General features: G+C 36.2%; 1 protein-coding gene across 7 annotated transcripts in view; it reads left to right on the top strand.

Annotated features, from left to right (window-relative positions):
• TRIM23 (tripartite motif containing 23) overlaps nucleotides 1-26942 on the top strand; it is a 43735-nt gene that overhangs the window by 10405 nt on the left and 6388 nt on the right. For 3 of the 7 annotated variants that reach the window (XR_004967396.1, XR_004967395.1, XR_004967397.1), the window contains exons 3-11: nucleotides 1341-1462; nucleotides 4282-4560; nucleotides 5054-5236; nucleotides 7030-7245; nucleotides 10165-10299; nucleotides 18285-18414; nucleotides 18933-19043; nucleotides 20177-20301; nucleotides 22269-23593. Coding sequence is in view for 4 of the 7 variants with exons in the window: in XM_036308140.1 (XP_036164033.1) it covers nucleotides 1341-1462; nucleotides 4282-4560; nucleotides 5054-5236; nucleotides 7030-7245; nucleotides 10165-10299; nucleotides 18285-18414; nucleotides 18933-19043; nucleotides 20177-20301; nucleotides 22269-22448 (1481 nt within the window). In the remaining 3 variants the exon portion in view is untranslated. Of the gene's footprint in view, nucleotides 1-1340; nucleotides 1463-4281; nucleotides 4561-5053; nucleotides 5237-6431; nucleotides 6639-7029; nucleotides 7246-10164; nucleotides 10300-18284; nucleotides 18415-18932; nucleotides 19044-20176; nucleotides 20302-22018; nucleotides 22092-22268; nucleotides 24848-26942 lie in introns of those variants that run through there. The other 4 variants (XM_036308140.1, XM_036308141.1, XM_036308142.1 and 1 more) reach the window with 4 other exon arrangements.

Here is a 26942-nt window from a genome sequence, read left to right as displayed (position 1 = left end):
GGGAGAAATGCTGGATTGGCTGCATGAAGGTGCTGGGGAAAGGAGGTCACAAAAGTCAGAAGAGGCTATTTTGCCTAATTTGAAATTTTTTGGAGGACCACAACAAGAAATGGTCTTTCCTTTACTTCCCCTTTTCCTTTTCCTTTTTAAAGAAAAGCTTGGCCAAGAGGAAGGGGAGCCCTGCAGCCAGTAACCCCATCATCCTTTCATTTATGCATTCATTCAGTGAATATAGATTAGGTGACAACAATGTGTCAGGTGGTATTTGTTGCATAGAAACTCACCATAACAAACATAACAGACATATTCCTTCTAACTGCTGAAGAATCTGGGTTTTATTTGTAGATTTAGGAAGAGAGAGAGAGAATCAGAATGAGTGGGTTTGCATGCATGTATGCTTTCGCATCTGGCCTTTTATGGTCAGTTCTGGGGAAAAGAAGCATTGTTTTTTTTATCCAGATATTCCTAAAGTCTTATCTACCTAAAAGGGATTGTTGTATTGTGGTTTTTTTTTGTTTGTTTTTTTTTAATATATTTTATTGGTTTTTCAAAGAGAGGAAAGGAGAGGAATAGAGAGTTAGAAACATCGATGAGAGAGAAACATCGATCAGCTGCCTCCTGCACACCTCCCACTGGGGATGTGCCCGCAACCGTATTGTTTTGATGTATCTGCGTGAAAAGGAGTTTATATAGTCATTGACTTCTATAAGGTTCTAGGTTAGATGAAGAGTGGGGGAAATACTATCTTTAGCTGTTTTAGTTCCAGTTTGCTTAGAGATAGAGCTATTTTAGGTTGTGTATTTTTTGTACAGGGAATTTCAAACATGAGTCATAGCTTATTTGTGGTCATGAAATCAATTTAATTGGTTGTGACGAAATTGTTTTAAAAAGAAATAAACCTAAAACAGTGTGTTGCACACTGAAAGAGTGAATACTGGTGTGTGAAACTTTTGTTTCAGTTATATATTTGACATATGATCCTGGGTTGCAATGTAAACTGTATTTCTTACCTTAGGTTGCTGTAAAAATAATTCAAAGCACTTATTTTAGAATATATAGTAAAAGTCAGTGACAAAATAGGATTTATAAAGTTAAATGATAGAAAAATATTGAAACTTGAAAGTATGTTTCTATGTAGAATCCTGAGGAATTCTGTTTTTTAAAGAATATTAAGACAATTGTTCTATCATAAATAGGAAATGGGGGAAATTTGCATTTTTAAAATTTAGACGTTATTAATGGCTAAACTGTATGACTTAGAAATTACAGTTGAGGTATGAGGTAAAGTGATTATGATTGCATTCTGTTAGATTTAGTTTTTATTTTTATATTTATTCTAGGAGATTCAGGTGTTTGGGGATTGAAAAAAAATTTTGCTTTATTGGAACTTTTGGAACGACTACAGAATGGACATATTGGTCAGTATGGTGCTGCAGAAGAAGCCATTGGGATATCTGGAGAGGTATTGATTGAACTTGGTGAAATATTTGTTATGAGCATGGATTTTTTTTTTAATTTAAAATATTTGCCATGAAAAGCACAATATTACCTCACTTACTCCAGCAGATAGGATCCTAGAAACACAACTTTTTGTTACATTATAGTTCTTAAGGCAACAAAAATCCCAAAAGAACAAAAGTAACACTGAAACCTGAATTCTTTGATAATACTATACCCAAACTATGTCTTGTGTATAAGCTTATCTCCCTATACTAAATCCTTTCTATCCCAGAAAGTGAAAGAGTACGATTATGAAAGAGTAAGATGTGCATTAAAGCAGAGGATACAAAAATGAACTAGTGAACAGTAAAGTACAAAGAGAGGGGGAGAGAGAGAGAGAGAGAGAGAGAGAGAGAGAGAGAGAGAGAGAGAGAGAGAGAGAGAGAGAGAGAGAGAGAGAAAAGAGAGAGGAGAGAGAGAGAAAGAAAAAAAAAGAAAGAAAGAGGAACTCTATGAAGGAGGCTATTTAATATTGAAGCAAAATGCCTTAAAGATAGCACTAGCTCCTGAGGGAATTACTACTATTAAATATCTTTATGAAAAGGTTAAATTACGTGTAGGCGTATCCTCTTTTTCCAGACAGGTAGATATCCCGAAATATTAGAAGTCCATGAACACAGATTAAAATACATTTTTAACACTTACGGAATTGTTTGCCTGCATAGCTCATAGGCTGTTCTGGATATAAGAATAGTTGTAGTAAATAGCAGTTATTGATTTTGGTGATCAGCTTTAAAAGCATGTTTAACATCAAGATAAAAGAAGTCGAAATGATTTTCACTTTTATTAAATCATGATTTCTTTATGTAAAGTAAATCATTGAAATAAATTTCAAACGGAAGCATTGTTTTCTGAAATTTTTGCAGTTCTTTCACACATTCTAGATTTTATCTTTATTTCAAAAGACAGAGCAGTGGGTCTCAACCTTGGCTGCACATTAGAATCACCTGGGAATCTTTTTGAAATCCTGATTCCTGGGCCTCATCCTCCGGAAATTCTGTTTCTTTGTTACTAATGTGGCCCCACCCCATAACAAAGAAACAATTTCCGGAGGATAAGGCCCAGAAATCAGGATTTTAAAAAGATTCCCAGGTGATTCTAATGTGCACCCAAGGTTGAGAACCACTGCATTAGAGTATTATCTAATGTTGACCTTGTAAATTACTTGTCAGATCTTGAAAACAGAAGACATGAATTTTTATTTTACATGTACGTATTTCCCATAATTGCAAACAAAGCTGTCTAACTTTGTGTGCTTTTTTTAATTTGTGATATTGAGTGACACCATTGGTATATTTTCTAATTTTTATTTCTGGAAAAATTTTATACCAAATCTCTCCCTTTCTAATTATGGCCTTTTAATATTCAGCAAAAAATTGCAAGCTTTCTTGGTGATCTGACATGTAAAATTTTCCAACTTGAAGCTTTTTAGTAATTAATGGAAATTAGAAATAATACTTAAAAGCCTAATACTTATGTGCTCGCTTCGGCAGCACATATACTAAAAGCTTAATACTTAACAGCATAGGTGTTAATTGTTTATTTGCTTAAATCAGTGGCTTTCAACTAGAATTGTGCATTGGACTCACCTGTGAAACTTTAGAGAAAAGTACACAAACTCAGGCTTCATCTCTAACCTATTATTTCCCAGGTTGGATTCTTGGCAACATGGCTTTATTTTTTATTTTTATTATTATTCTTTTAAAATCTTTATTGTTGAAAATATTACATATGTCCCCTTTCCCCCCTCATTAACCCCTTTTGGCACCATGGTTTTAAAAGCTTTATAGCTAATTCTGATGTACACCCCTTGCTATCTAAATAGCATTGTGCTTCTCTTCTTTCTATTTATCATTATGACAGATAATACTTAAAGCAGTGGGTATATTTTGTTTTGTTTTGTTTTTTTTGTTAATCCTTACCCGTGGATATTTTCCCATTGATTTTTAAAAAATATATATATTTCTTTATTGATTTCAGAGAGGAAGGGAGAGGGAGAGAGATAGAAACATCAATGATGAGAGAGAATCAATCAGCTGCCTCCTGCACACCCCCTACTGGGGATCGAACCCACAATTCAGGCATGTGCCTTTCGCCGGAATCAACCTGGGACCCCTCAGTCCGCAGGCCGACACTCTATCCACTGAGCCAAACCAGCCAGGGCTCCATTGATTTTTTTATTTTTGGAGAGAGTGGAAGAGAGAGGAAAAGACAGAGAAAAACATAGATGTGAGAGAAGCACATGGATTGGTTGCCTCCTTCATGTGCCCTGACCAGACCCCGGGCCTGGGAGAAGCCTGCAACCAAGGTACTTACCCTTGGCTGGAATCGAACCCGGGACCCTTTGGTCCGCAGGCCAATGTGTATCCACTGAGCCAAACCAGCTAGGGCTAAAGCAGTAGGTATGTTTTTAATATCAGTGGTTTTAGTCTGAAAAAAAGAATTCTAACCTCTATTCAGTTTCTTATAAAGCAAAGGGATTTTGTGGAAGTTAACTTTACTCTGTGAATTTATGAGAATAGTTTTATTTTTGGCCTCACGTAATTTAACATATATTGATAACCAATTTTGGGAATAGCTTCTCACCCATAGAAATGAATACTTTCTCAGATGAGTAGTGAATGACCTTTGTACTAATTACCAGTGTATTTTCATATAAAAAGGCTGATTAATTATTTTTAAAAAAGATTCTAGGCTTTTATGTTTCAAAATTTGTCATGCTATAGTGTTCTGAGTTCAGTCTAAGTCTTAGACTCAAAGGCATTAATTTGTTTTTATCAGAGCATCATTCGTTGCGATGAAGATGAAGCTCACGTTGCATCTGTATATTGCACTGTATGTGCAACTCACTTGTGCTCAGAGTGTTCCCAAGTTACTCATTCTACGAAGACATTAGCAAAGCACAGGCGAGTGCCTCTCGCTGATAAACCTCATGAGAAAACCATGTGTTCTCAGCATCAGGTGCATGCCATTGAGTTTGTTTGCTTGGAAGAAGGCTGTCAAACTAGCCCACTCATGTGCTGTGTCTGCAAAGAATATGGAAAACACCAAGGTCACAAGGTATGAATATAATTAAACTGGATGATTTACCTAGTCTGCCAACCCACTGTTTGTTTGGTAGACTGAAAAGAAACAAGATTTAATTTCTGAATAACAAAAATTTCAGTAGCAAGGCATCATGATTCTTTCTTTAATGAAAATAGCTTTCCAGCAGGAAACAAAAGTTCTTTTCTTCAGTGTATGTTTTCATAATGCACTAGGTTGTTTTGATAATATTTATGTCTATTGATGAACTGCTGTGATAAAATTTTAGAGGTACTTGTGGGTTCCTGGTTAGTGAGAAATTGATTTGTAAAATTTAAAGTATTGCTTTGCAGGATAAATAGTTATTGGGTGAAGGCAAATTAGCATTTTATATGCTTGCTTTTGTAAAATGTGTTAAAAAAGCCACTTGTGGTTGAAGGTTTTTTTAATTAATAGGAATGATTTAAGTAATTTTTTATATTATTAGTCAAATACTATGAGTTTTTTCCTATAATGTTGCATTTTATAGCATTCAGTATTGGAACCAGAAGCTAACCAGATCCGAGCCTCAATTTTAGATATGGCTCACTGTATACGGACCTTCACTGAGGAAATCTCAGATTATTCCAGAAAATTAGTTGGAATCGTTCAGCACATTGAAGGAGGAGAACAAATAGTGGAAGATGGAATTGGAATGGCCCACACAGAACATGTATGGATTTTTAAATTTGTTTTTTACCTTTTACTCTTTCTCTTTCTTACCTTTCACCTTCTATTATTTATTGAGCAATTATACTGAACTAATCATGAAATAATTTCTTTTTAAATTTATTATTTATTTATTGTCTAAAGTTTTATATATGTCTCCTTTTCCCCCCGATTGACGCCACCCCCCCCCCCCCTGCCGCCCCCAGCCATTCCCACCCCAGGCAAGCCCCTACCGCCTCAGTGCCTGTGTCCATTGGATATGCTAATATGCATGTATACAAGTCCTTTGGTTGCTCTCTAACCGCTCCCCTCCCCTACCATTTGTCTCTGGATCTATTCTTGTTCATCAAATTATGTTGATCATTATATCCCACATATGAGTGAGATCATGTGATATTTATCTTTCTCTGGCTGGCTTACAGTGATACCCTTCGAATGAAGGGTCGCAGGTTCGATTCTGGTCATGGGCAGGTACCTCAGTTGCAGGTTTGATCCCCAGCATTGGTTGGGGCATGTCCGGGAGGCAACCAATCGGTGTGTCTCTCTCACGTCGGAGTTTCTCTCTGTCTCTTCCCCTCTCTTCTCTCTAAAAGTCAATAGAAAAAATATCCTTGGGTAAGAATTTACAACAGGAAAAAAGAAAAGTTGCTCTTCAACGTAGAAAATGAATTGGAGTAGCAACAAGATTGGAAGCCGGAAACTTATTAGCAGTTGCTGAAATTATCCAGTTGAGAGATGCTTTAATGACCAATATTCACTAAAGTAGTGAGAATGGAGAGAAGTAGAAGAATTTGAGATTTTGAAGTTGAATAGTTAGGTCTTAGTGATTAGTATAGCTGACTTGAATAGCTGACTTGGAGGGCCAGGCATGAGACCTAGATTTCTATTTGAGGACCCATTCCCTGAGAAGGTGACATTGAGCAAAGACCTACAGGAGATGAGAAAGGGAACTATGAAAATACCGGGGGGAGGAGTATTCCAGGACGAGGAAAGTAAGTGGCAAGGGCCCTGAGGTTGGCATGTGCATGGTGTGCTATGAAACTGTGAGGAGGCTACGTGCACCTCGAGTAGAGTGACTGGGGGCGGGGAGTGAGGCAGAATAGGCCTTAGAGGTACTTGCTCTTCTGTCTGCCAGGAATGCTCTTCCTCAAGATATTTGTGTGGTTCTTCTCTTACCTCCTTCAGGTCTTTGTTCAGGCATCCTTTTCTCAGTGAGTCTGTCCTTGAACACACGATACAGAGAGGAGGTGGGCATTCACTCTGAGGGGAATGAAGAATTTTGAGCAAGAGAATATATTTTGACTTACCATTTTAAACAGATCATTCTGGCTGCTGGGTGGAGAATACATTGTAGTGTGCAGTGGCAGATATAGTAAGACCAATTAGAAGACTATTATAATAATCAGGTGAGACATGATAATAGCTTGGGTCAGGTTGATAAGAGGTGGAGGTGATGATGCATGATTATATTTTGTATATATTCTGGAGTCCAGAGAATTTGCTGAGGAACTAATTGTGGGACTCAAACAAAATGTTAAAGATGGTTTCAATTTTTTTGTCTTGAACAATCTGGAGGATGGAGTTGCCATTTATTGAGATGGAGGAAACTGGATTTTAGAGAAGAGAGACTCTTTTGCTACTGAGATGTCATTTAAACAGTTGGGTATCCAAAGGCTGTGGTGAAGATACAAATTTTAGAATTTTTAAGGATAATAGGTGGTATTTAAATTTTCATATTTCACATATACAATCTTTGTTATAGTTAGAGTTGCTTAAACTTTATTTTTATTTTCTTAGGTACCGGGTACTGCGGAGAATGCCCGGTCATGTGTTCGAGCTTATTTTTCTGATCTACATGAAACTCTGTGTCGTCAAGAAGAAATGGCTTTAAGTGTTGTCGATGCTCATGTTCGAGAAAAATTAATTTGGCTCAGGCAACAACAAGAAGATATGACTATTTTGCTGTCCCAGGTTTCAACAGCCTGTCTCCATTGTGAAAAGACTTTGCAACAGGTAGGTAGTTTAAACATAGGAAGGATATAGTTTAAGGAGAAGAATTTTTAAGGTTAAGTAGATAATTACCAGAGATACACACTAGTCTATTTTATTACTTTAATAAATATTTTTATTTTATTGTATGTTACTGCATTCATTAACATTGTACTTAGGACATGGTCTCGATAACCTCCAGTTGCTCCACCAACAAACTAGTGTCCTCTTCTTCATGTGCCCTCCCCACCATAAAACCGTGGGTTCTAGAACTTCTATCTCTGTCATTCTTCAGTCACGCCAAGTTCTTTACTCTTCTTTGCCAACCATGTACTATTCCTTCTGCTTGGCAGGTTCATATCTCCCTTTCCTGCGAGTGGAAATCCTCCTTCAAAGTCTAGCTGAAATGTCTGCTAATCTTTGAAGTCTCTCTTCCTTGCTCTTTTTTGGGGGTACCTCTCTAGTTCTAATTTAGTGGTTCTTAACTTTGATGTCACAGAAAAGCTATTTTTTTAAAAAATACTGATTTTTACAGAGAGGAAGGGAGAGAGAGACTTAGAAACATTGATGAGAGAGAAACATCGATCAGCTGCCTCCTGCACGCCCCTTATTGGGGATCAAGCCCGCAACCAAGGGACATGTTTTTGACCAGAATTGAACCCGGAACCCTTCTTCAGTCCTTGGGCCGACGCTCTGTCCTCTGAGCCAAACTGGTTAGGGCAGAAAAACTATGTTTTTTGATAGTTGAGTTATTAAAAGGCATTTGTTACCCAGTTTGCATATGATATACTTTGCTAAATGGTGAGGATTTAGCTATTGATTTAGCAAATATGTATTGAGTGCCTAGTATATGCATGTACATTCCAGATACATACGATATATCAGTAAACAAAACAAGCAAAAAGCCATAATCTTGTGGAATTGGCATTCGAGCAAGAAGATGGGTAATAAACCATAACATATCTAAATAAGTAAATTATATAGGATATGAAAAAGTGAGCTAAGGAAAAAAGAGAAAGTGTGGAGGTACAGCAGATTGCCTTATTAAATAGTCAGGGTAGCCTGGTCGGAGCGGTTCAGTTGGTTGAGCGTCGTCCTGTGCACTGAAATGCTGCTAGTTAGATTCACAGGGCACATACATATATACGTGGGTTACGGGTTTGATCCCCGGTTGGGGCACGTAGGGAAGGCAACCGAACTAATTTCTCACATCGATACTCTTCTCTCTCTCCCTCCCTTCCTCTGTCTGAGGACGTTCCCGGGTGAGGACAAATAAATAAATAGGGTAAACATCATTGAGAGAAGATAAGACTTGAGCAAGAACACAGAGAGGAAGGAGGTGAAGGAATTAGGTAAAGCCCTATTGGGAGGAAGAGAATTCCAGCTGAGGAAATGGTTAGAGGCAGCATGCCTAGTGTGTTTGAGGAACAGCAAAAGAGGGCACTGTGGCTGGAATGAAGTAAGCGAAGGAGGGAATAATAGAAGCTGAAATGAGAGGTCATATGGATTATATGTAAGGAAGGCCTTGGGCTATTGGAAGGACTTGAGCTTTTCCTGATTGAAATGGGGTTTTGAGCATAAAAATGACTTGATCTTACATGTCCAAAGGATCACTCTGGATAACGTGTAAAAAATAGATTGAAGTGGGGGCAAAGGTAGAAGGAAGGAGTTCAATGCTTAGGAGGCTGTTGTAGAATTCCAAGTGAGAGAGAATAGTGTCTAGGTTAGTAGCAGGTAGAAATGCCCAGATTCTGGGTATCCAGTAGGATTTGTTGACAGGTTGTTGCGGGTTATTAGGGAGGAGAAGGCAAGAGTGACTTCAAGTTTTTTGTTCTGAGCCACTGGAATAATGGAATTTCCATCAACTAATATGAATATGCAACAGTGAATAAAAACTGATAACATCACTGCTGTCATGGAACGTACATATTTTTGGGACATCTCTGTCTTTTGAAGAATATATTGGCACATGTATAGAATATCTGGAATAACAATTGAGAAACTAGAAAGTGTTTGACTTTGAGGAGAGCCTGGGGATCTAGAGTAAGGTTTTTCACAATCTGATGTGAAGTCCTTTTTTCTTTTCTTTCTTTCTTTTTTCTTTTTTTTACCAATACATGTATATCTTATATTATTTTAAAAACGTTTTATAGCCGAAGCCGGTTTGGCTCAGTGGATAGAGCGTCGGCTTGCGGACTGAGGGGTCCCAGGTTCGATTCCGGTCAAGGGCATGTACTTGGGTTGCGGGCATATCCCCAGTGGGAGATGTGCAGGAGGCAGCTGATCGATGTTTCTCTCTCATCGATGTTTCTAACTCTCTATCTCTCTCTCCCTTCCTCTCTGTAAAAAATCAATAAAATATATTTAAAAAACAAACAAACAAACAAAAAAAAACGTTTTATAGAAGTACAACATACATAAAGAACTGTGTTCCTAAGTGTTCAGCTGGCTGAATTTTCGGACAGGGCATTATTGTATAATGCCAAGCATTCAGACCAAGTAACAGACCATTACCAGCTCCCAGAAATCCCTCAGACTTCCTGCTGGTAACTACTAGCCCTTTCCCCAAGGATAAACTACTATACTGACTTCTAGTGCATTTCTTATTTTTGCCTGTTTTGGTAATGGAATCATACAGTATGAACTCTTTATGTTATTTCTTCTTGTACACTACATTATGTTTATAAGATTCATAGCACATGTAATTGTGGTTCACTCTCATAGTGGTATATAATGTTGTATGTGTGAACAATATACCACAATTTATTCATTCTTCTTTTGATAGGTTCTCAAATTCTTTATTAATGCCTGATTATTTTTATCCTAGTCAAATTTACACTTAGGTTAACTTTGAATACTGTAATGTTAAATGATCTTTTTTTTGAGTTTTGATAATGTCTCTTTTTTAACATGTTTATAAGAATACTGTCTTCTCTTTCCTAGGATGATTGTAGAGTTGTCTTGGCAAAACAAGAAATTACAAGGTTACTGGAAACATTGCAGAAGCAGCAGCAGCAGTTTACAGAGGTTGCAGATCACATTCAGTTGGATGCCAGCATCCCTGTCACTTTTACGAAGGTAATGTACTGTACTGCACTTTATGTTTCTTTTCTGACGAATCATTGTTGCTTAAATTCCATGGTAATCAGCTTGAAAAGAGAACTAAGAAATTCATGAATCACAGGATTAAAAAAATCTATTAGTGAAAAATAGAAAGGGGTATGAGGAATCTCCTTGTACCCAAAACTCACTTTAACAATGAAAAACTTTTAGCCAGAACCGGTTTGGCTCAGTGGATAGAGCGTCGGCCTGCGGACTCAAGGGTCCCAGGTTCGATTCCGGTTAAGGGCATGTACCTTGGTTGCGAGCACATCTCCAGTGGGGGGCGTGCAGGAGGCAGCTGATCGATGTTTCTCTCTCATTGATGTTTCTAACTCTCTATCCTCTCCCTTTCTCTCTGTAAAAAATCAATAAAATATATTAAAAACAAAACAATGAAAAACTTTTAAATTTCATCTCTCCTTTCCCCATTCCCTTTTCTGTCTGCAGGCTCCCAAGTTATTTTCAAATAAATCCCAACATATTTCATCCCAACGTCATATAATTTCATCTACAAAATATTTTCAGATATAATTCTAAAAAGTAAGGACTCTTAAAAAACATAACAAAAACTGTTATCTCACCTAAAAAATGTAACAATAGATCTTTAATATTATTCATTATCCAGTGAGTATTCAGATCTCCTAGACTATTAAAAAATTTTTAAGTTGCTTTTTTTTTGAGGCAACTGTACTTGTTTGAGAATCCTGTACTTGTTTGATATATTTTAGTCTCTTTTAAAGTAGATTCCCCTAATTTAAAAACGTGCATGTGTTCCATTTTGCTTTCTCTTTTTAGGGACTTTTTTTTTTTTTTTTAATACATTTTTATTGATTTCAGAGAGGAAGGGAGAGGAAGAGAGAGATAGAAACATCAGTGATGAGAGATAGGGCTGTTTTTAGGGACTTTAAAAAAAATTTAATATGCCCTTCCTGGTTTGGCTCAGTGGATAGAGCATTGGCCTGCGGACTGAAAGGTCCCAGGTTCGATTCCGATCAAGGGCATGTACCTTGGTTGCAGGCACATCCCCAGTCGGGGGTGTGCAGGAGGCAGCTGATTGATGTTTCTCTCTCATCGATGTTTTTAACTCTCTATCCCTCTCCCTTCCCCTCTGTAAAATATCAATAAAATATATATTTTTTAAAAAATTTAATACTATTTTATAATAGTGTAAAACATTAAATGTATATATCTCTAGTCATGAGATTACTGGCTTGTATGGTAGTTCAGTTTTTCACACAAATGTTCAGAGTCCAATCTGTAAACTATAAAGCAAGGTTCACATAGAGCAGCCTAGCTTCTATCCCCAACCCCCCTACCATCTCTACCATTCCCCATATAAAACTATTAAGAATTTTTTCTGAGTTTTATTCATCATTTAAAAATAGAGGAAATTTTTATATACTTACCTGCACACTCCCTGCATTTAAAGGTAGAATACCTTATACATTTCTCCACCTTGCCCTTTTCACTTAAGTGTTATGTCCTGGAGAACACTTCATGGCAGTATACAGTGACATTGTTTTGTTTCTTTTAATAGCTGCAAGATACTTTATTGTGAGGATGTACCACTTTTTTTTTTTTTTTTATTGCGGTAAAAAAAATAATAAAAATTTACCATCTTAACCATTTTTAAATGTACAATTTAGTATTGTTAACTATATTCACATTGTGTGGATCAAATCTCCAGAAATTTTTCCATCTTCCAAAACTGAAACTCTGTGCCTTATAAACAATAACTCCTCTTTTCTCCTACCTTACCAGCTCTTGATAACTTTGTTTCTTTGAATTTGACTTCTCTAAATACTTCATGTAAGTGGAATCATACATTATTTATCTTTTTGTGACTGGCTTATTTCATATAGCACAATGCCCTCACAGTTAAAATGTGACAGAATTGTTTGCTTATACCACCTTTTGTTTATCCATTTATCCATTGAAAGACATTATTGTTACTTCCACCTCTTAGCTATGGTGAATAGTACTGCTGTGAACATAGGTGTGCAACTATTTCTTAGAGACCTCGCTTTCAATTTTTTTGGATATATATCCAGCCACGAGATTACTGGATGGTAGTTCAATTTTTTATTTTCTGAGAAAGAGCCGTACTGTTTTCCATAGTGTTTGTACCATATTATAATCCCCCCAGCAGTAATTTCTCTACATTTTTACCAACACTTGTTACTTTTTGGTGTTTGGTTTGAGGGGTTGGTATTTTTTATTTTTTTAATAGTAGCTGTCCTAATGGGCATGAAGTGATATCTCATTGTGTTTTAATTTGCATTTCTCTGATGATTAGTAATGATGAGCATCTTTTCATATTTTCTGGCCATCTTATATCTTCTTTGGAGAAATTTTGTGTCAGTCCTTTACCTGTTTTTTAATTGAGTAATTTGATATTTGTTGTTGAGTTGTAGGAGTTCTTTATATATTCTGGATATGAAACCATTATCAGATATATGATTTGCAAATATTTTCTCCCAATACCTAGCCTGTTGCTTCATTCTGTTAACTGTGTTCTTTGATTCATAAAAGTTTTTAAGATTGATACAGTCCCATTTGTCTGTTTTGCTTTTGCTGACTATACTTTGGTGTCCTATTGAGGAAATCATTCTGAAATCCAATGTCATGAAACTTTCATCCCATGTTTTCTTCTAGGAGTTTTATAGTTTTAGATCTCATGTTTTGGCTTTAATTTATATATTTATAATCCAACTACTTATAATTGTATGTCTTCTTTTTAAATTTATCCTTTTATCCTAAACTAGAGGCCCGGTGCACAAAAATTTGTGCACGGGGGGGGGGGGAGTTTGTCCCTCAGCCCGACCTGTGTCCTCTCACAGTCTGGGACCCCTCGGGAAATAACCACCTGCTGGCTTAGGCCTGCTCCCTGGGTGGCAGATGGCAGGCTCGATCCCACGGTGCCTGCCCCGCTGCCCCGGGTCGCGCACACGGCAGGCCCGATCCCGGGGTTGGGGTGGGCGGCAGATGGTGCTGCCCTGCCCCGCCGCCCCGGTCGCACACACAGCAGGCCTGATCCCAGGGTTGGGGCGCCTCTCCGTGTTGTGCACACAGCAGGCCCGATCCGAGGTTGGGGCGGGTGGCGGATGCACTGCCCTGCCCCACCTGCAGTATGCAAATTTAATGGCCATCTTAGTTGGGTTCATTTGCATACTCTTCTGATTGACTGATGGATGTAGCGAAGGTACGGTCAATTAGCATATTTGTCTTTTATTAGTGTAGACAATTAATAAAAGCCTAATATGCAAGTTGTTTCCTCGGGCAGTTGTTCGACCAGGAGTTCAGCCGCTTGCTATGACATGCGCTGACCATCAGGGGGCGGCGACCAACCTCCTGTGGCGCCCAGGTGGGGGGCTGCGACCTTTCGCAAACTACCTGTGGGTGGGGGTGACGGGGGCAGAGGTGCAGTGAGAATGCTGGGTGTCCGCTGAGCTTGTTCTCACTCCGCCTGCTACCTTCCCTCAGGATGCCAGGGCTCACGCACCGGGGAAGCCCCCACATGGCCTCTTCCGGGTGAGCCAGGCCACAGCCACTAGGACCTCAGGGGCCGGCTGGGCTCCCCATGGGTTCATGCAGGAGCTGTTGTACGAGGCCAGCCAGGAGAGAGCATGCTGCCCGCCTGGCTTCCGTGTGGTGCTGCTGGGTGGCCCAGAGGCCCACGTGGTGCCCTGGCCTGCGGCGTCTGGCCGACTCACTGCATCTCCACGTGGGGCTCCGGTGCCGGTGCTGTGACTCAGGTGGAGGGGGGTGCGCAGGAGCCTGGGGGCCGGGTGCTGCCCAGGGCCCAGAGGTCAGCTGGGACCTGCCCGTCCATGCCAGGTGCTCAGGTTTCGATTGCCAGCTAGGCCTGGGGACCTCACCCATGTACTAATTTTGTGCACCGAGCCTCTAGTCATATAAGGACCTTCTGTCTCTCTTATAATGGTTTCTGACTTAAAGCCCATTGTCTGATAGGATAGCCATCCCTCCTCTTTTGGGTATGATTTGCATGGAATATTTTTTTCCATCCTTTCACTTTGAACCTATATATGTCCTTAGATGTAAAGTGAGTCACTTGTAGACAGCCTATTGTTGGATCTTGTTTTTTCTTCTTTTTTTTAATCTTGTTTTTTTATCCATATAGTCAAACTATGTCTTTTGATTGGGGAGCTAAATCCATTAATATTTAAAATAATTATTGATAAGTAAGGACTTACTATTGCCATTTTGTTCATTGTTTTCTATATATCATGTAGCTTTTTTTTGTCTCTCCTCTCTTACTGTATTGTTTTGTAGTGACATGGTTTGATTTCCTTCTCATTTCTTTTTGTTTATATTTTATGGAAGTTTTCTTTGTGTGTTTACCATTGTAATTACATAAACATATTAGTTCTAACACTATTTTAAATGTTAACGCTTTAACTTCAATTGCATACCTATTTCATCCCCCACACTTTGTTAATGATGTCACAAAATACATTTTTATATACTGTATACCTATTAACAGAGGCTTACAGTTAAAAAATTTTCAATTGCAGTTTACATTCACTATTATTTTCTATTGGTTTCAGGCGTATAAAATGTTTTTGTTATTTCAAGTCTATAAAAATTAAATTTATGCACCAAAATTACAACAGTACAGATTACTATTTGTTCATATTTAGTGGTAATGACTCCCTCAGCTTTTGCTTTTCTGGGAACGTTATTTTTTCCTTCCTTTTTGAAGGACAGTTTTGGCATATATAGCATTCATTGTTGACAGCTTTTTTCTTTTTTAAAAATTGTTTTTAAATTACAGTTTATATTTCGTATTATTTTGTGTTAGTTTCAGATGTATAGTACAATGGTTAGACACTTATGTACTTTACAGAGTAATCCCCCTGATGCTTCAGGTACCCACCTGGCCCCATATATATTTACCAAGATATTATTGACTATATTCCCTATGCTAGAATCTACATCTATGTGATTAGTCCATAAATACTAATTTGTACTGCTTAATCCCTTCACCTTTTTCACCTAGCTACCCAATTCCCTCCCCTCTGACAACTGTCAGTCTGTCCTGACAGTTTTGTTTTATTTCTTTCAGCACTTTGAATATATTCTCCCACTCCTTTCTGGATCCCAAACTTTCTGCTGAGAAATCAGCTGGTAATCTTATGGAAGCTCCCTTGTATGTGATGAGCCTTTTTTCTCTTGCTGCTTTTAAGATTCTCTCTTTGTCTATGATTTTTGACAGTTTGATTATAATGTGTCTCAGTGCGGGTCTCTTTGGGTTTATCCTAGTTGGGATGCATTGAGTTAGAATTTTTATGTCCATTTCTCCTCAGATTGGGAAGTATTCAACCATTATTTCTTCAGGTAAGCTCTCTCTCTGCCCCTTTCTTTCTTCTCTTTCTGGGACTCTCACAAGTGTTGATCTCCTTGCTAGTGTCCCATAAATCCCTCAGGCTTTCTTCACTCATTTGTTTCTTTTTTCTCCTCTCACTTGATTTCAAATGACATATCTTCAAGTTTGGTGATTCTCTCTTTTGCCTGATGAAGTATACTTTTGAAAGCCTCTAGTGAACTTTTTCAGTGCAGTTATATTTTCATCTCCAGAATTTTAGTTCTTTTAAAAAATTTCTATCTCTGTTGATATTCTAATTTGCCTGTTCTTTGTTTTCCTGATTTTATTTATTGTCTGTGTTTCTTTTAACTTCTTAAGTATCTCTATTACAGGTTTTTTAAGTTCTTTGACAACTCATAAATCTGAATTTTCAGGGTCAGTTTTTGGAATTTTATTTATTCCTTTGATTGGGTTATGTTTTCCTGTTTCTTTTATGCCTTGTCCTATTTTTGTTGAGAGTTGAGCATTTGAATAAACAACTACCTCTCCAATCTTTATGAACTGGCTTTGAGCCTGGAAAGACCTTCACCAGCTAGAGATTCTAGAATTCTCAAACCTTTTCTGGGGTTTATCGTCTCTGGGTTTGTGTGTGTGCTTTAGCTGCCTTGAATTCCTGAAGCAGCTTGCCTCTGCATTTTTTCAGAAGCCAATAATCTCTTATTCTCCCTGCACAGCAGGAGTTCTAATGTGCCATGTCCTTGCCTCTGTTTCTAGTGGTTTTCAAATTGTGCCGTTGGCTGTCCCTAAGAGGTTCAAGTTGGGTGAGACAGTACCCGGTCTCTATCTAAGGCAGACCCCAGATGAGCCAAAACACTGGATGCTCAGTAAAACCTTATGTTTCTGTCCTGGTATAGGTGTTTTCCTTTTAGTTGCATTGTGCCATACCAGGTTAGGCAGGGGCATAGATGGGTGTGCAGAATTCTGTCAATTTTCTTACCTCTTTTGTTGGAATCTCTTTTTCGTTTTTTGTTGCCCTGGGTGTTTAACTTCACAACTGGTTTCTAGAATTCTCACAAAGATAATCTGGTTCATATATCATTTTATTTCTGAAGTGTAGGACTGTACGGAAGTGTATATTTAGGATCCATCATCATAAAGATGGTAACTGAAGCACATGGAGTAAATGAGACTATGTAGATAAGAAACACACCTCATATAGACTCTCAACCACACCAATATTACAAAGGTAGACAAAAGGAAAATGGGAGGGAGCATCCAAAAAGGTGGGATAAAAACCAGGACAGTGTTGTATTATAAAAGAAGAGTGCTAAAACGAGGAGGCAAAATAATAGTTACCGACAATTATTTAGGAGCTGTTGTAAGGATTTTATATGTGTTTTAAAAAATAATCCTTGTAAAAATTGTGTAAGTTTGGTACTGTTTTAATCCTGAATTTATAGATGAGGGAAATGAGGCAGAGAGATCATGCAGCTAGTAATATGTACACTCATTACAAGAATGTTGTTCGTTATGATAAATTCAGAGATGGTCTAACATCTGTCAGTTGGGGATTGGTTAAATCTTGGCTCATGGAATATAACAAAGTAATTGAAAGAAAAGGGCAGGCCTTTATGTTTTGAAATGAAATTATTCCATAATATACTGTTGAGTATAAAAGTTAGTTGAGTGTATGTTTGTTTTTTTAAATTTATCTTTTTAAAATGTATTCTTGGCTTGGCTGGTGTGGCGCAGTGGTTGAACGTAGACCTATGAATCAGGAGGTCACGGTTCAGTTGCCAGTCAGGACACATGACGGGGTTGTGGGCTTGATCCCCAGTGGGGGTCATGCATGAGGCAGCGATCAGTGGTTCTCTCATCACTGATGTTTCTATCTCTCTCTCCCTCTCTCTTCCTCTCTGAAATGAAGAAAAAAAAATTTAAAAAAATATATATTTGTTTTGCCTTGGCCAGTGTTTCTAAGTGGTAAGAGCATCGGCCCTCGCACCAAAGGGTCAAGGGCACCTGGGTCAGGGCACCAAGGGTACCTGGGTCAGGGCACGTGTGGGAGGCAATCAGTCGATGTGTTTCTTTCACATCGATGTTCTCTCTCACTTTACCTCCCCTCCTCCTTCTCTTCCACTCTCTCTGAAAAATCAATGGAACATATATTTTCAGGTGAGGGTAAACAAACAAACAAAAGTATATTTGTTTTGTTTGTGTATATCAACCAGTATGTTCATAGGAAAGTGTCTGGTGGGATATATATGAAATTGTTAACTGTATATTTCTGGGAAGTGAGCAGCAATTTTCATTTTTGATTAATATATTTATTAACATATTTAACACAGCATAAAAACCCTTAGAAGATTCAGTTGAGCTAAAAAAAAATCTGGAGAAATTAAAATTAGGTGGATACATACATTTTTAATTTACACAAAAACAAAGTAGTCCGTTTTAGTAAAGGATGTGGCATTAAGGAGTGACTCTTCTCTTTCAGATCAGATTTCAGTGATTGAGAAATGAATAGGAGAAAGGACAGTAATCAACAGTGACATTTTATAAATAAAAGTATAAATCTTTATGCTTTCTAACACTATGTCAAAATTAAAATTTTAAAATATTTTTAAAATTATAGGACAACAGAGTTCACATTGGACCAAAAATGGAAATTCGAGTTGTTACATTAGGATTAGATGGTGCTGGAAAAACTACTATTTTGTTTAAGTTAAAACAGGATGAGTTTATGCAACCTATTCCAACAATTGGTAAGTATGAGTATTGCTTTTTACCTTAACAAACCCTAGCTTACAGCTGAGCTTTTGGGATCTTATAATATGCCAGTCTGTCATGGAGCTGGGCTTTTCTTTCTGGCTGTAAGACACCAGCATTTCAGAGGAAAAATGCAAGATTCAGTGGCTGTAGGATTGGATTGAAATGTGGATGGTGGGATAATAAGAAGGAACAGAATTTTGGTGGGACAGGTGGAAGGAATAAATGATTGGTGACCTTGTTGAGGGTTAAGGGTGAGGGGGTGGTAGTGGTGCGGAGTTGGCAGGTACTTGTGTTTTAAGGTCCTAAGGACCCAGGCTTTAGGGGTCTAATAACTGATAAAGGTATACATTCCCCACATAGGTTGATTAGGAGTGGAGTTGGTTGGGCAGCAATAGATATTGCTGTGTGAAGATAATTGTAAGTCACAGTTATAAACAGGGAGTTGCCTTGTGTGTGGTGTGTCACTGTAAATATAAGTTCAGTATTAAAGTAACTTTTTTTTTAAATTCAGGTTTTAATGTGGAAACTGTAGAATATAAAAATCTAAAGTTCACTATTTGGGATGTAGGTGGAAAACACAAATTAAGACCATTGTGGAAACATTATTACCTGAATACCCAAGGTAAGAGAAAAAAATGACACCGTAATTTTTCAGATTTTTAGGATGCCAGTTTTCAGTATATTGATTTAAATAGTAAAGCTGATGTTTAAGCATTTATTAAATATTGATTATACCTTTAAATATTGGTAGCCAGCCCCACATTATTAAAAAAAATGAAGGTGGAAAGACTGGAATAATTATAGCATAAAAACAATACTTAGCTTGTATATGTGCGCTGTTATGAGTACTGCTCTTAACAGTTAAATTATTAGTGTCATGAGTATGATCACTGGCAGTATTGTGTAGTATAGAATTTGTGGTGTATGATTATGCGGTTCAATTTAATTAAACATATATCCCATTATAATATCTTAAAAGCTCCATTTTCATTCACAGTTGTTATCTGCAGAAGAACCTATAGTGGTTTGCTTTAGACCAAACTCTGCTATGTCACATATATTCCATCCAGCACTTATTAACAGTTGGACCCCATTCTAACTTTTGCCTCCTGTATCCCAATAAAAAGCTTATGTTTATACCACCTGTTCCATACGTCATCCTACTTTCCACCTAGAAGAGAGATTAGATAATTATGTTCACTTTGGGATTTTTGATATTTAATATGAGCCAATGATTAATGGAGAAAAAAGGAATTTTGATCATGAGGAAAGGTTAAATGTCTGAATATGTTTAGCTACCATAAATTAGCTGGAAAGATTTCTAAAAAGTATTCATTCAATAGATATTTATCAAGTTTCTGCTGGAAAGTGCTGTGCTAGGTGTCTAGAAAGAGTACTTTGGAGAGAGAAAGATGGTGATTTATTTTTAAAGGATTCTCTTTTTGTAAAAGAATTAGTAATCAACAAATAAGTAGCGTCAATAGGTAGATCATGAGGGGTACATTTTCATTCATTAAGAGGAAATATTAATTGGAAGAGCAAGTGTAAATTTTGTTATGGATGGGGAAATGAAAGCTGAAAAGTTATGTGACCTATTTGAGATCATACCATTAAATATTGCTCCTATAATAATAAGCAGCCTTTCCATAAAAATAATGGTAGACTACCCATAATATAATGAGAGCATTAAATATTTTGTCCATTTACTGAAACTTAGCAGGTGACTAACTGAAATTTTTGTCATTTTGTTGGTAGCTGTTGTATTCGTTGTTGATAGCAGTCATAGAGACAGAGTTAATGAAGCACACAGTGAGCTTGCTAAGTTGTTAACAGAAAAAGAACTCCGAGATGCTTTGCTTCTGATTTTTGCTAACAAACAGGTAACACATTTGTATTTCAGAATACTTATTTTAGTAGTTTTGTGTATTTCATATCATAGGGTAGCTAGAAATATTTCAAAAGAGAAATAATTAGTAGATATTTATGAAGTTTCTGCTAACTATTCTGAGTGCAATCTATGTGGAAAGTACAAATTCTGTGCTTCATTCCTTGGAGTATTCAAAAAGAAGTCAGTCAGTTGATGTTCTCTGAAACTCCAATGTATGTAAGTAAACATGTAAGTGAATATATATATGACATTCTAATACAAAGAAAACTGGTAAGTAACTTCAATAATGTTAACAAAATGTTATGGCAAATTAGAGAGTAGTTCTGAAGGTGACATCTTCTAAGATTGGTAAAAAAGTAGGATTTTGGTTGAAATTATAAGTTGAAATTATGGATAAGTCTTTGAATCAGTATGTGAAGGCAAGAATATGGTAGGCAGAGAAAATAAAAGCATTCGTATTTTTAGGGAGCATCCAGTGGACTTGTATGTGAGGAGCAGGTAAAGGATGAAGAAAATCTAGAATAACAGATGAGGCCACATTGTGAAGGAAGGCCTGACAGGACCATACTGAGATATGTAGGTTTTATTCTGTGAGGAAAAGAGAGCCATCAAAAGGTTTTTGGATTAGTTGGTTGTAAGGTCACATCATTGTTTTCAGACTATAATCCTGGTGGTAGGATGTAGAATTAATCAAGGGTAAGGGACTAGAGACAGGAAGATGCAGTAAATTGCTGCAGTAATTCAAGTGAGAGATTTAACAAGATCCCTATTTAGAGGAATAGATAGGTGGAAGCAGATTGAAGATATTTTATGATGGTAGAATTGTTAGAATTTGGTGATTGAAAGGGGAGGATGAAGGACAGGGAACAGCAGATTTCTAGATCTTGACCATAAGTTTCTAGGAGGATCAAAATGGTTTTAAGTGCCACAGAGCGGCTTAGATGTCATAAGGAGGAGTACGATGAGGAATATAGGATTTCCCCCTAATTAAAAAATGGCCAAAAATAAGCTGATACGCTTTGCTGTACTTATGATTAAAGACATACAAATAAGACAAAGTAAAATACCATTCTCCAATTATCACATTGTGAAAGACAAAAATCTTTGAGAATCATCAGACTTACATACACTATGCTGTCGTTATTAAACTGAGACATTTTCTTAGGGGGAAATGCATATACCCTCTTACTCTGTAATTATACCTCTAGTAATATATCCTGCAGACAAATATCCTAAGATTATTCCACAGATACTTTTGCAAATGTATGTAAAAAATATGTATGTATTTGTAATAGCACATAAGCACACAACTTCTTATAGGATTGGAACATTTGGTATAGGACTGGGAAAGAAAATGATGTTGCACCTGCACAGTGGAATGCAATTCACATGTTAAAATTAATGTAGAAAATCTGTTTGTCCTAATAGAAAGCTGTCAATATTCAACATGCGTGTTAAGTAAATAACAAAATTAGAGTATGTTCCTATTTGTGTTTATTTGTACAAATGTGCATGGAAATTTTCTGGAAAAATATGAGAATATTACTGGTGGACTCTTCTGGGAAGTAGGGATGTTCGAGTATTCTGAATAGTTTAATAAACCCTTCATTTTGTAAACCCTATGTATAAACAAATTTAAAAATATATATACATTAATTTTTCTTTTAAATTGATGCCTTATAATGACTCAGACAGTATCTTTCATTCAGGCTGCATGGCTTTTATTGATTTCATTGTAAAGCTGCTATATACACAATATATAATACAAGTAAGTAAATGATTTTAACCAAAACGCTTTTTTTTTCTAGTTTTATTAATCTCAGAATGATTACTGAAAGGTGAATGGTTAGAATGGTACCAATAGAATTCTTTATAAATGGTAATAATTTAAAAAATGATGATATTGATGGTCAATATTAACTGATTTTTAAGAAATTCTGATGTGTATATATCTTTCAGGATGTTGCTGGAGCCCTTTCAGTAGAAGAAATCACTGAACTTCTCAGTCTTCATAAACTGTGCTGTGGCCGTAGCTGGTATATCCAGGGCTGTGATGCTCGAAGTGGGATGGGACTATACGAAGGGTTGGACTGGCTCTCACGGCAGCTTGTGGCTGCTGGAGTATTGGATGTTGCTTGATTTTAAATGCAGCAGTTGTTTCACGTTTTGTGGTTAAGAGTTATTTTGCACATAATATGTTGTAAGAAATTCTACATCTCAAAGATAGTTAATTTAGGATATGTAGATGAAAGGAATTTTGGATTGGGAATTCAGTACAATATTGCTTTACCAAAATTATTCTATAGCAAAATTTAAATATCTGATTGAGATTAAATTGGATTAAATAGGGATTTCTTGATTTTACATTTTTTAAAATGTACATTTGTTATTTGAGTTTTTCAGATTATATGTGACCCATATATTGAGAAATAGTTACAGAGAAAGGGTAAGTGAAGATGTATTCTTATAGCCAACCGAGTGCCTAAAGACCTCTGCAGCAAGTGAGGCATGGCTTCTTTACTTGTCTTTCCTGAATTCTGGCAGTATTTAACAGTAAGAATGACAATGACTTAATGAAATAGGGTTCACAAATTGCATCTTTGGGTTATAGAATTACTTTTACCTTTAGTAATAGAAAACCTTTAAAGCTAAGACTATAAGCTATAGAAAATTAATATTTTATACAGTGTTTTATTAAAACTTTCTCCTAAAGCATTTTGTATAAAACCCAGTGAGTCAAAATGAAATGTTGCCTAACTAGGCCTGATTTGTAACATTAGTACTAACCTGAAGAATAATTAATAATAATAAAACTGTGAAAGTCAGTTATGTTCTAGTTGACCTTCACTTATGAAAGACCAGTTTTCAGGGCTGAACCTGGATGTATTATTTCCTAGATTATAGTTCTAAACTGGCCCTTCTACTTTTTCAGCATATTTAAAGTACTTAGTATTTCTTTTAAAAAATATATTGCATCTTTAGTGAGAATGACTATACATAAAAGGTAGTAAATTACACAAAGAACCAGGGTTGCCTTTACATAAAAGAGAGACATCTAAGTAGAAAATTACCTTTACCTTATGAGAAGTCATTTAAACAGTGGGGAATGCTTAGCATTTACGTCATTTGAAATGTTTTACCAAAATAAGTGCATTTACCTTGACAAAAAAATGTGATTAAGGCTCTTTGTGACAAGACCTTGAAAAGCTAAGAGAAAAAGCACATCTAAGAAAAGAACAGAAGAAACATTGAAAAAGTCATTATCACATTTATTATGCAGTATTGTGAGTAAAAGTTTAAAAAAATTCTGTGCTCTTTACTGGTTTTCATATTTTAAGGATGTTCTCTTATTATGGCAGTACAATTTATTATATTTGAACATAGCTAGATGGATTTCTTGTGTTTTGTTTTGTTTTTTTCTTTTAATCCTCACCCAAGGACATGATTAGAGAGGAGAAAGAAAAATATCAATGAGAGAACAGAAACACTGATCAAATTACCTTCTATATGCTCCCTAACTGGGGATCAAAACTGCAACCCAGGTCTGTGCCCTGACCAGGAATCTAACTGGCAACCTTTTGGTGCAGGGATGACGCTCAACCAACTGAGCCACTCCAGCCAGGCGGATTTCATGGTTTTTAAAAAATACTTTTTATATTTTAGGATGGAAGTTCAATCATAATCTTAGTTGAACCACTATGAGGACATCAGTGTCTGATGACAAAATGTGACTTGGTGGTACTGTTTTGGTTCATTCTCTTCAATTTTATTTTTGTTTAAAAACAACAAAACGTTTAGAAAACAAAGCATTAAAAAACTGTCCATTAGTGTTATGGGCATTGTGTAAATAATATAATTATATTGTCCTTTATTTTTCAAGTAAAAGGTCATGCTGTTAAAAGTGTAGTTTGTGCATATAAATAATACTTATGAATTAAATTATTTAATATTGGACTGATTGCAGTAACTGTGAAAAATAAAGATGTTACATTTGCCTGTGAGCCCTTGAACTGTTCTATCTACTAGGTAATTGAAAGAAAAATGTCTAACACTAATATGTAAACTTGCTTTCCTTGTAAGTTATTTTTTATTTTACCGATTTTGTTAAACTTTGTATTCACATTCTTAACATATTACTAAACACAATTTTTAAAACTGTGCTTAGACCTGGTTATAATGTACATAATAGTAATGTTTGTGTGTTTTTTTTAAGAAATATTTTTCTTAGGCCATTATTACTATTTGTGGTGGTATTCTTTCACTAATGATTAGTTAAGATTGTGCTAGTTCCCTCTGGGGAATGTCAAATTTAAGAATAAGAGAAACATGTTAAATACAGTCTATTAGGATTTGATTCCTAGCCCTGAGTTTCTGTATTAAGCCTACATATTACTGTATGATTTACGTAAAGCAGGTTTTTCAAGTGTATAGATAGCCCTGGTGTGTAATTCTGGAATGCTTTATAATCACCAGAAGCCATTTTTTCATTACACATATGATCAGTATAGACAGCAATAAACTGTTAGAATCCTTTTAAAGAAGTCCTATCGTTATTCTAAAAATTCTGTTTCTTGAACCATCTAATAGTAGGGGTAGTAACTATTTTTAAAAGTCATGTTTAATATAAAACTGAAACTTATGTACACAAACAACGGTGTGGTGGTTGCCAGAAGGAGGGGGTGGGGAAAGAAAGGGGTCCTAATAGGTGACAGGAGAAGATCTGACTTTGGGTGGTGGGCACATGGCCCTATATACAGATTTTGTACATTAGTAATCCAAACATGTGGACTAATGTCACCCCATTAAAATTTAATGAAAAAAAATTCATGTTTGTGTTGTGAAGATAAACAATAAAACGGGGTAGGGATTCACATGTCAAATTTGAGATGTAGTATATTAAAGATTTAGAAATAACATAGTCTGTATTTGCAATGTCACATTTTAATGAGTATTATAACTAGTGTTTTGACTAAAATTTTGCATTGAACAGTCTATTGCTTTTTAAATTTTAAACTTAACCTTATTTCACTTGAGAACATAGCATTTTATTTTGTGTGTGTGTGTTTAATTAAATTTATTGGAGTGACATTGGTCAACAAGATCATACAGGTTTCAGGTGTAGGCTTCTGTAAGACCTAAATATTGTAAGACAGCATAGCATTTTAAATAACCATTTTTAGAAAATGGCTTGGAAAACTTAGCCGTAGTCTATGAACTAATATTGCTAAAAGACGTTTTATGTAACATTGAGATATTTCTCAGTTTGCAAAATAGGAATAGGGAAGAAGATAGCTTAGCTATACTTTTCTCCTAAATGAATGAGTGAAAAGGACTAATAAATGTCAGATGGTTTCTTGCTAATAATTTAAAACATGCTTTTAAAAAACATCTGGCAATTTGTTTAGGTCTACTGATTATGTTAAGTTTGTAACACAATGGAAAAATTCATTAAATATTATTTTCACTTAGACAAAACAATGAGATTTTGAGGGAAATGAGGCATCACTACCACCTGGTGGCAGTATTATCAAAAATTTAGGTTTGAGCTTTTAGGAATGAATATATCTGCTAGGAGAGAAGTCTCAACACCTAAAATGAGGAAGAAATGGTAAATGTCACAGTGAAAAGACATTTTATGTCCAACTTCAAGTTCTACATCTTATGAAGAGGATACAATTTTAAAGTAGCAAAACTTGCATGTGTTTCCATCACATAAAAGTTTGTGGTGCAGCCGGCCGGTGTTGCTCAGTGGTTGAGCATCCTCCCATGAACTAAGAGGCCACCTACTTGATTCCCAGTCGTGCCTGGGTTGCAGGCTTGATCCCTAATTGGAGGTGTGCAGGAGGCAGACAGCCAATGATTCTCATCATTGGTGTCTCTATCCCTCTCTTCCTCTCTCAAATCAATGAAGACATATTTTTTTTTTAAAAAGAAGTTTGTGGTATAAAATGAATAAAGGAAATATCCTGCTGATGAACAGAAGGAAAAGTGTAAGCCAAGATTTAAAGTATACGAATGAAATCCCTAAATAGATCTATTGCACAGGTTCTTTGTATAAGTTCTTGAAGCGTCTGTCCAGAAATTAGAAGCAATAGTTCTTAATAGTTATGAAGTTATCAGGGTAAGTAAACAATAAGGGAAATCACTATAAGACTTTGGACTCATTGTTTTACTACAATTTCTATTAATCTCTCGTTATATACTAAGATTTTTACTCAATGTATATTTTTTTGATAGTATATAAGTAAGGTAAGAAAAGAAATAGTATAAATGAGGACAAAAATTATTTAGCTGCATTAGAAAAAGAATGAACTGGTAAATCTGTCTATAAAACCAAGGACTCATATATTCATTTATTCTTATATTTGAAAGAATATTTGATAATTATTAAGGAACTTAATATGACCAAAGGGACTTCCTACTTATTTATTGAAGTTTTACTTACCACTACTTATGACTTAATGATCAAAAGACAAAGCTATTTGGCATGGAACACAAACCTTGTAAAAGAAACATTATATACTATCAGATCCTTTTTTTTTTTTTTTTAATCCTCACCCGAGGACATTATTCCATTGATTTTTAGAGAGAGTTGAAGAGAGAGGGAAAGACAGAAACATCGAGTGGTTGTCT

Source organism: Myotis myotis, unplaced genomic scaffold, assembly GCF_014108235.1.
Source record: "Myotis myotis isolate mMyoMyo1 unplaced genomic scaffold, mMyoMyo1.p scaffold_m19_p_5, whole genome shotgun sequence".
NCBI classification, from domain to species: domain Eukaryota; kingdom Metazoa; phylum Chordata; class Mammalia; order Chiroptera; family Vespertilionidae; genus Myotis; species Myotis myotis.
Note: the sequence above shows the minus strand (reverse complement) of the source record. Positions and strands in the feature narration are given on the sequence as shown.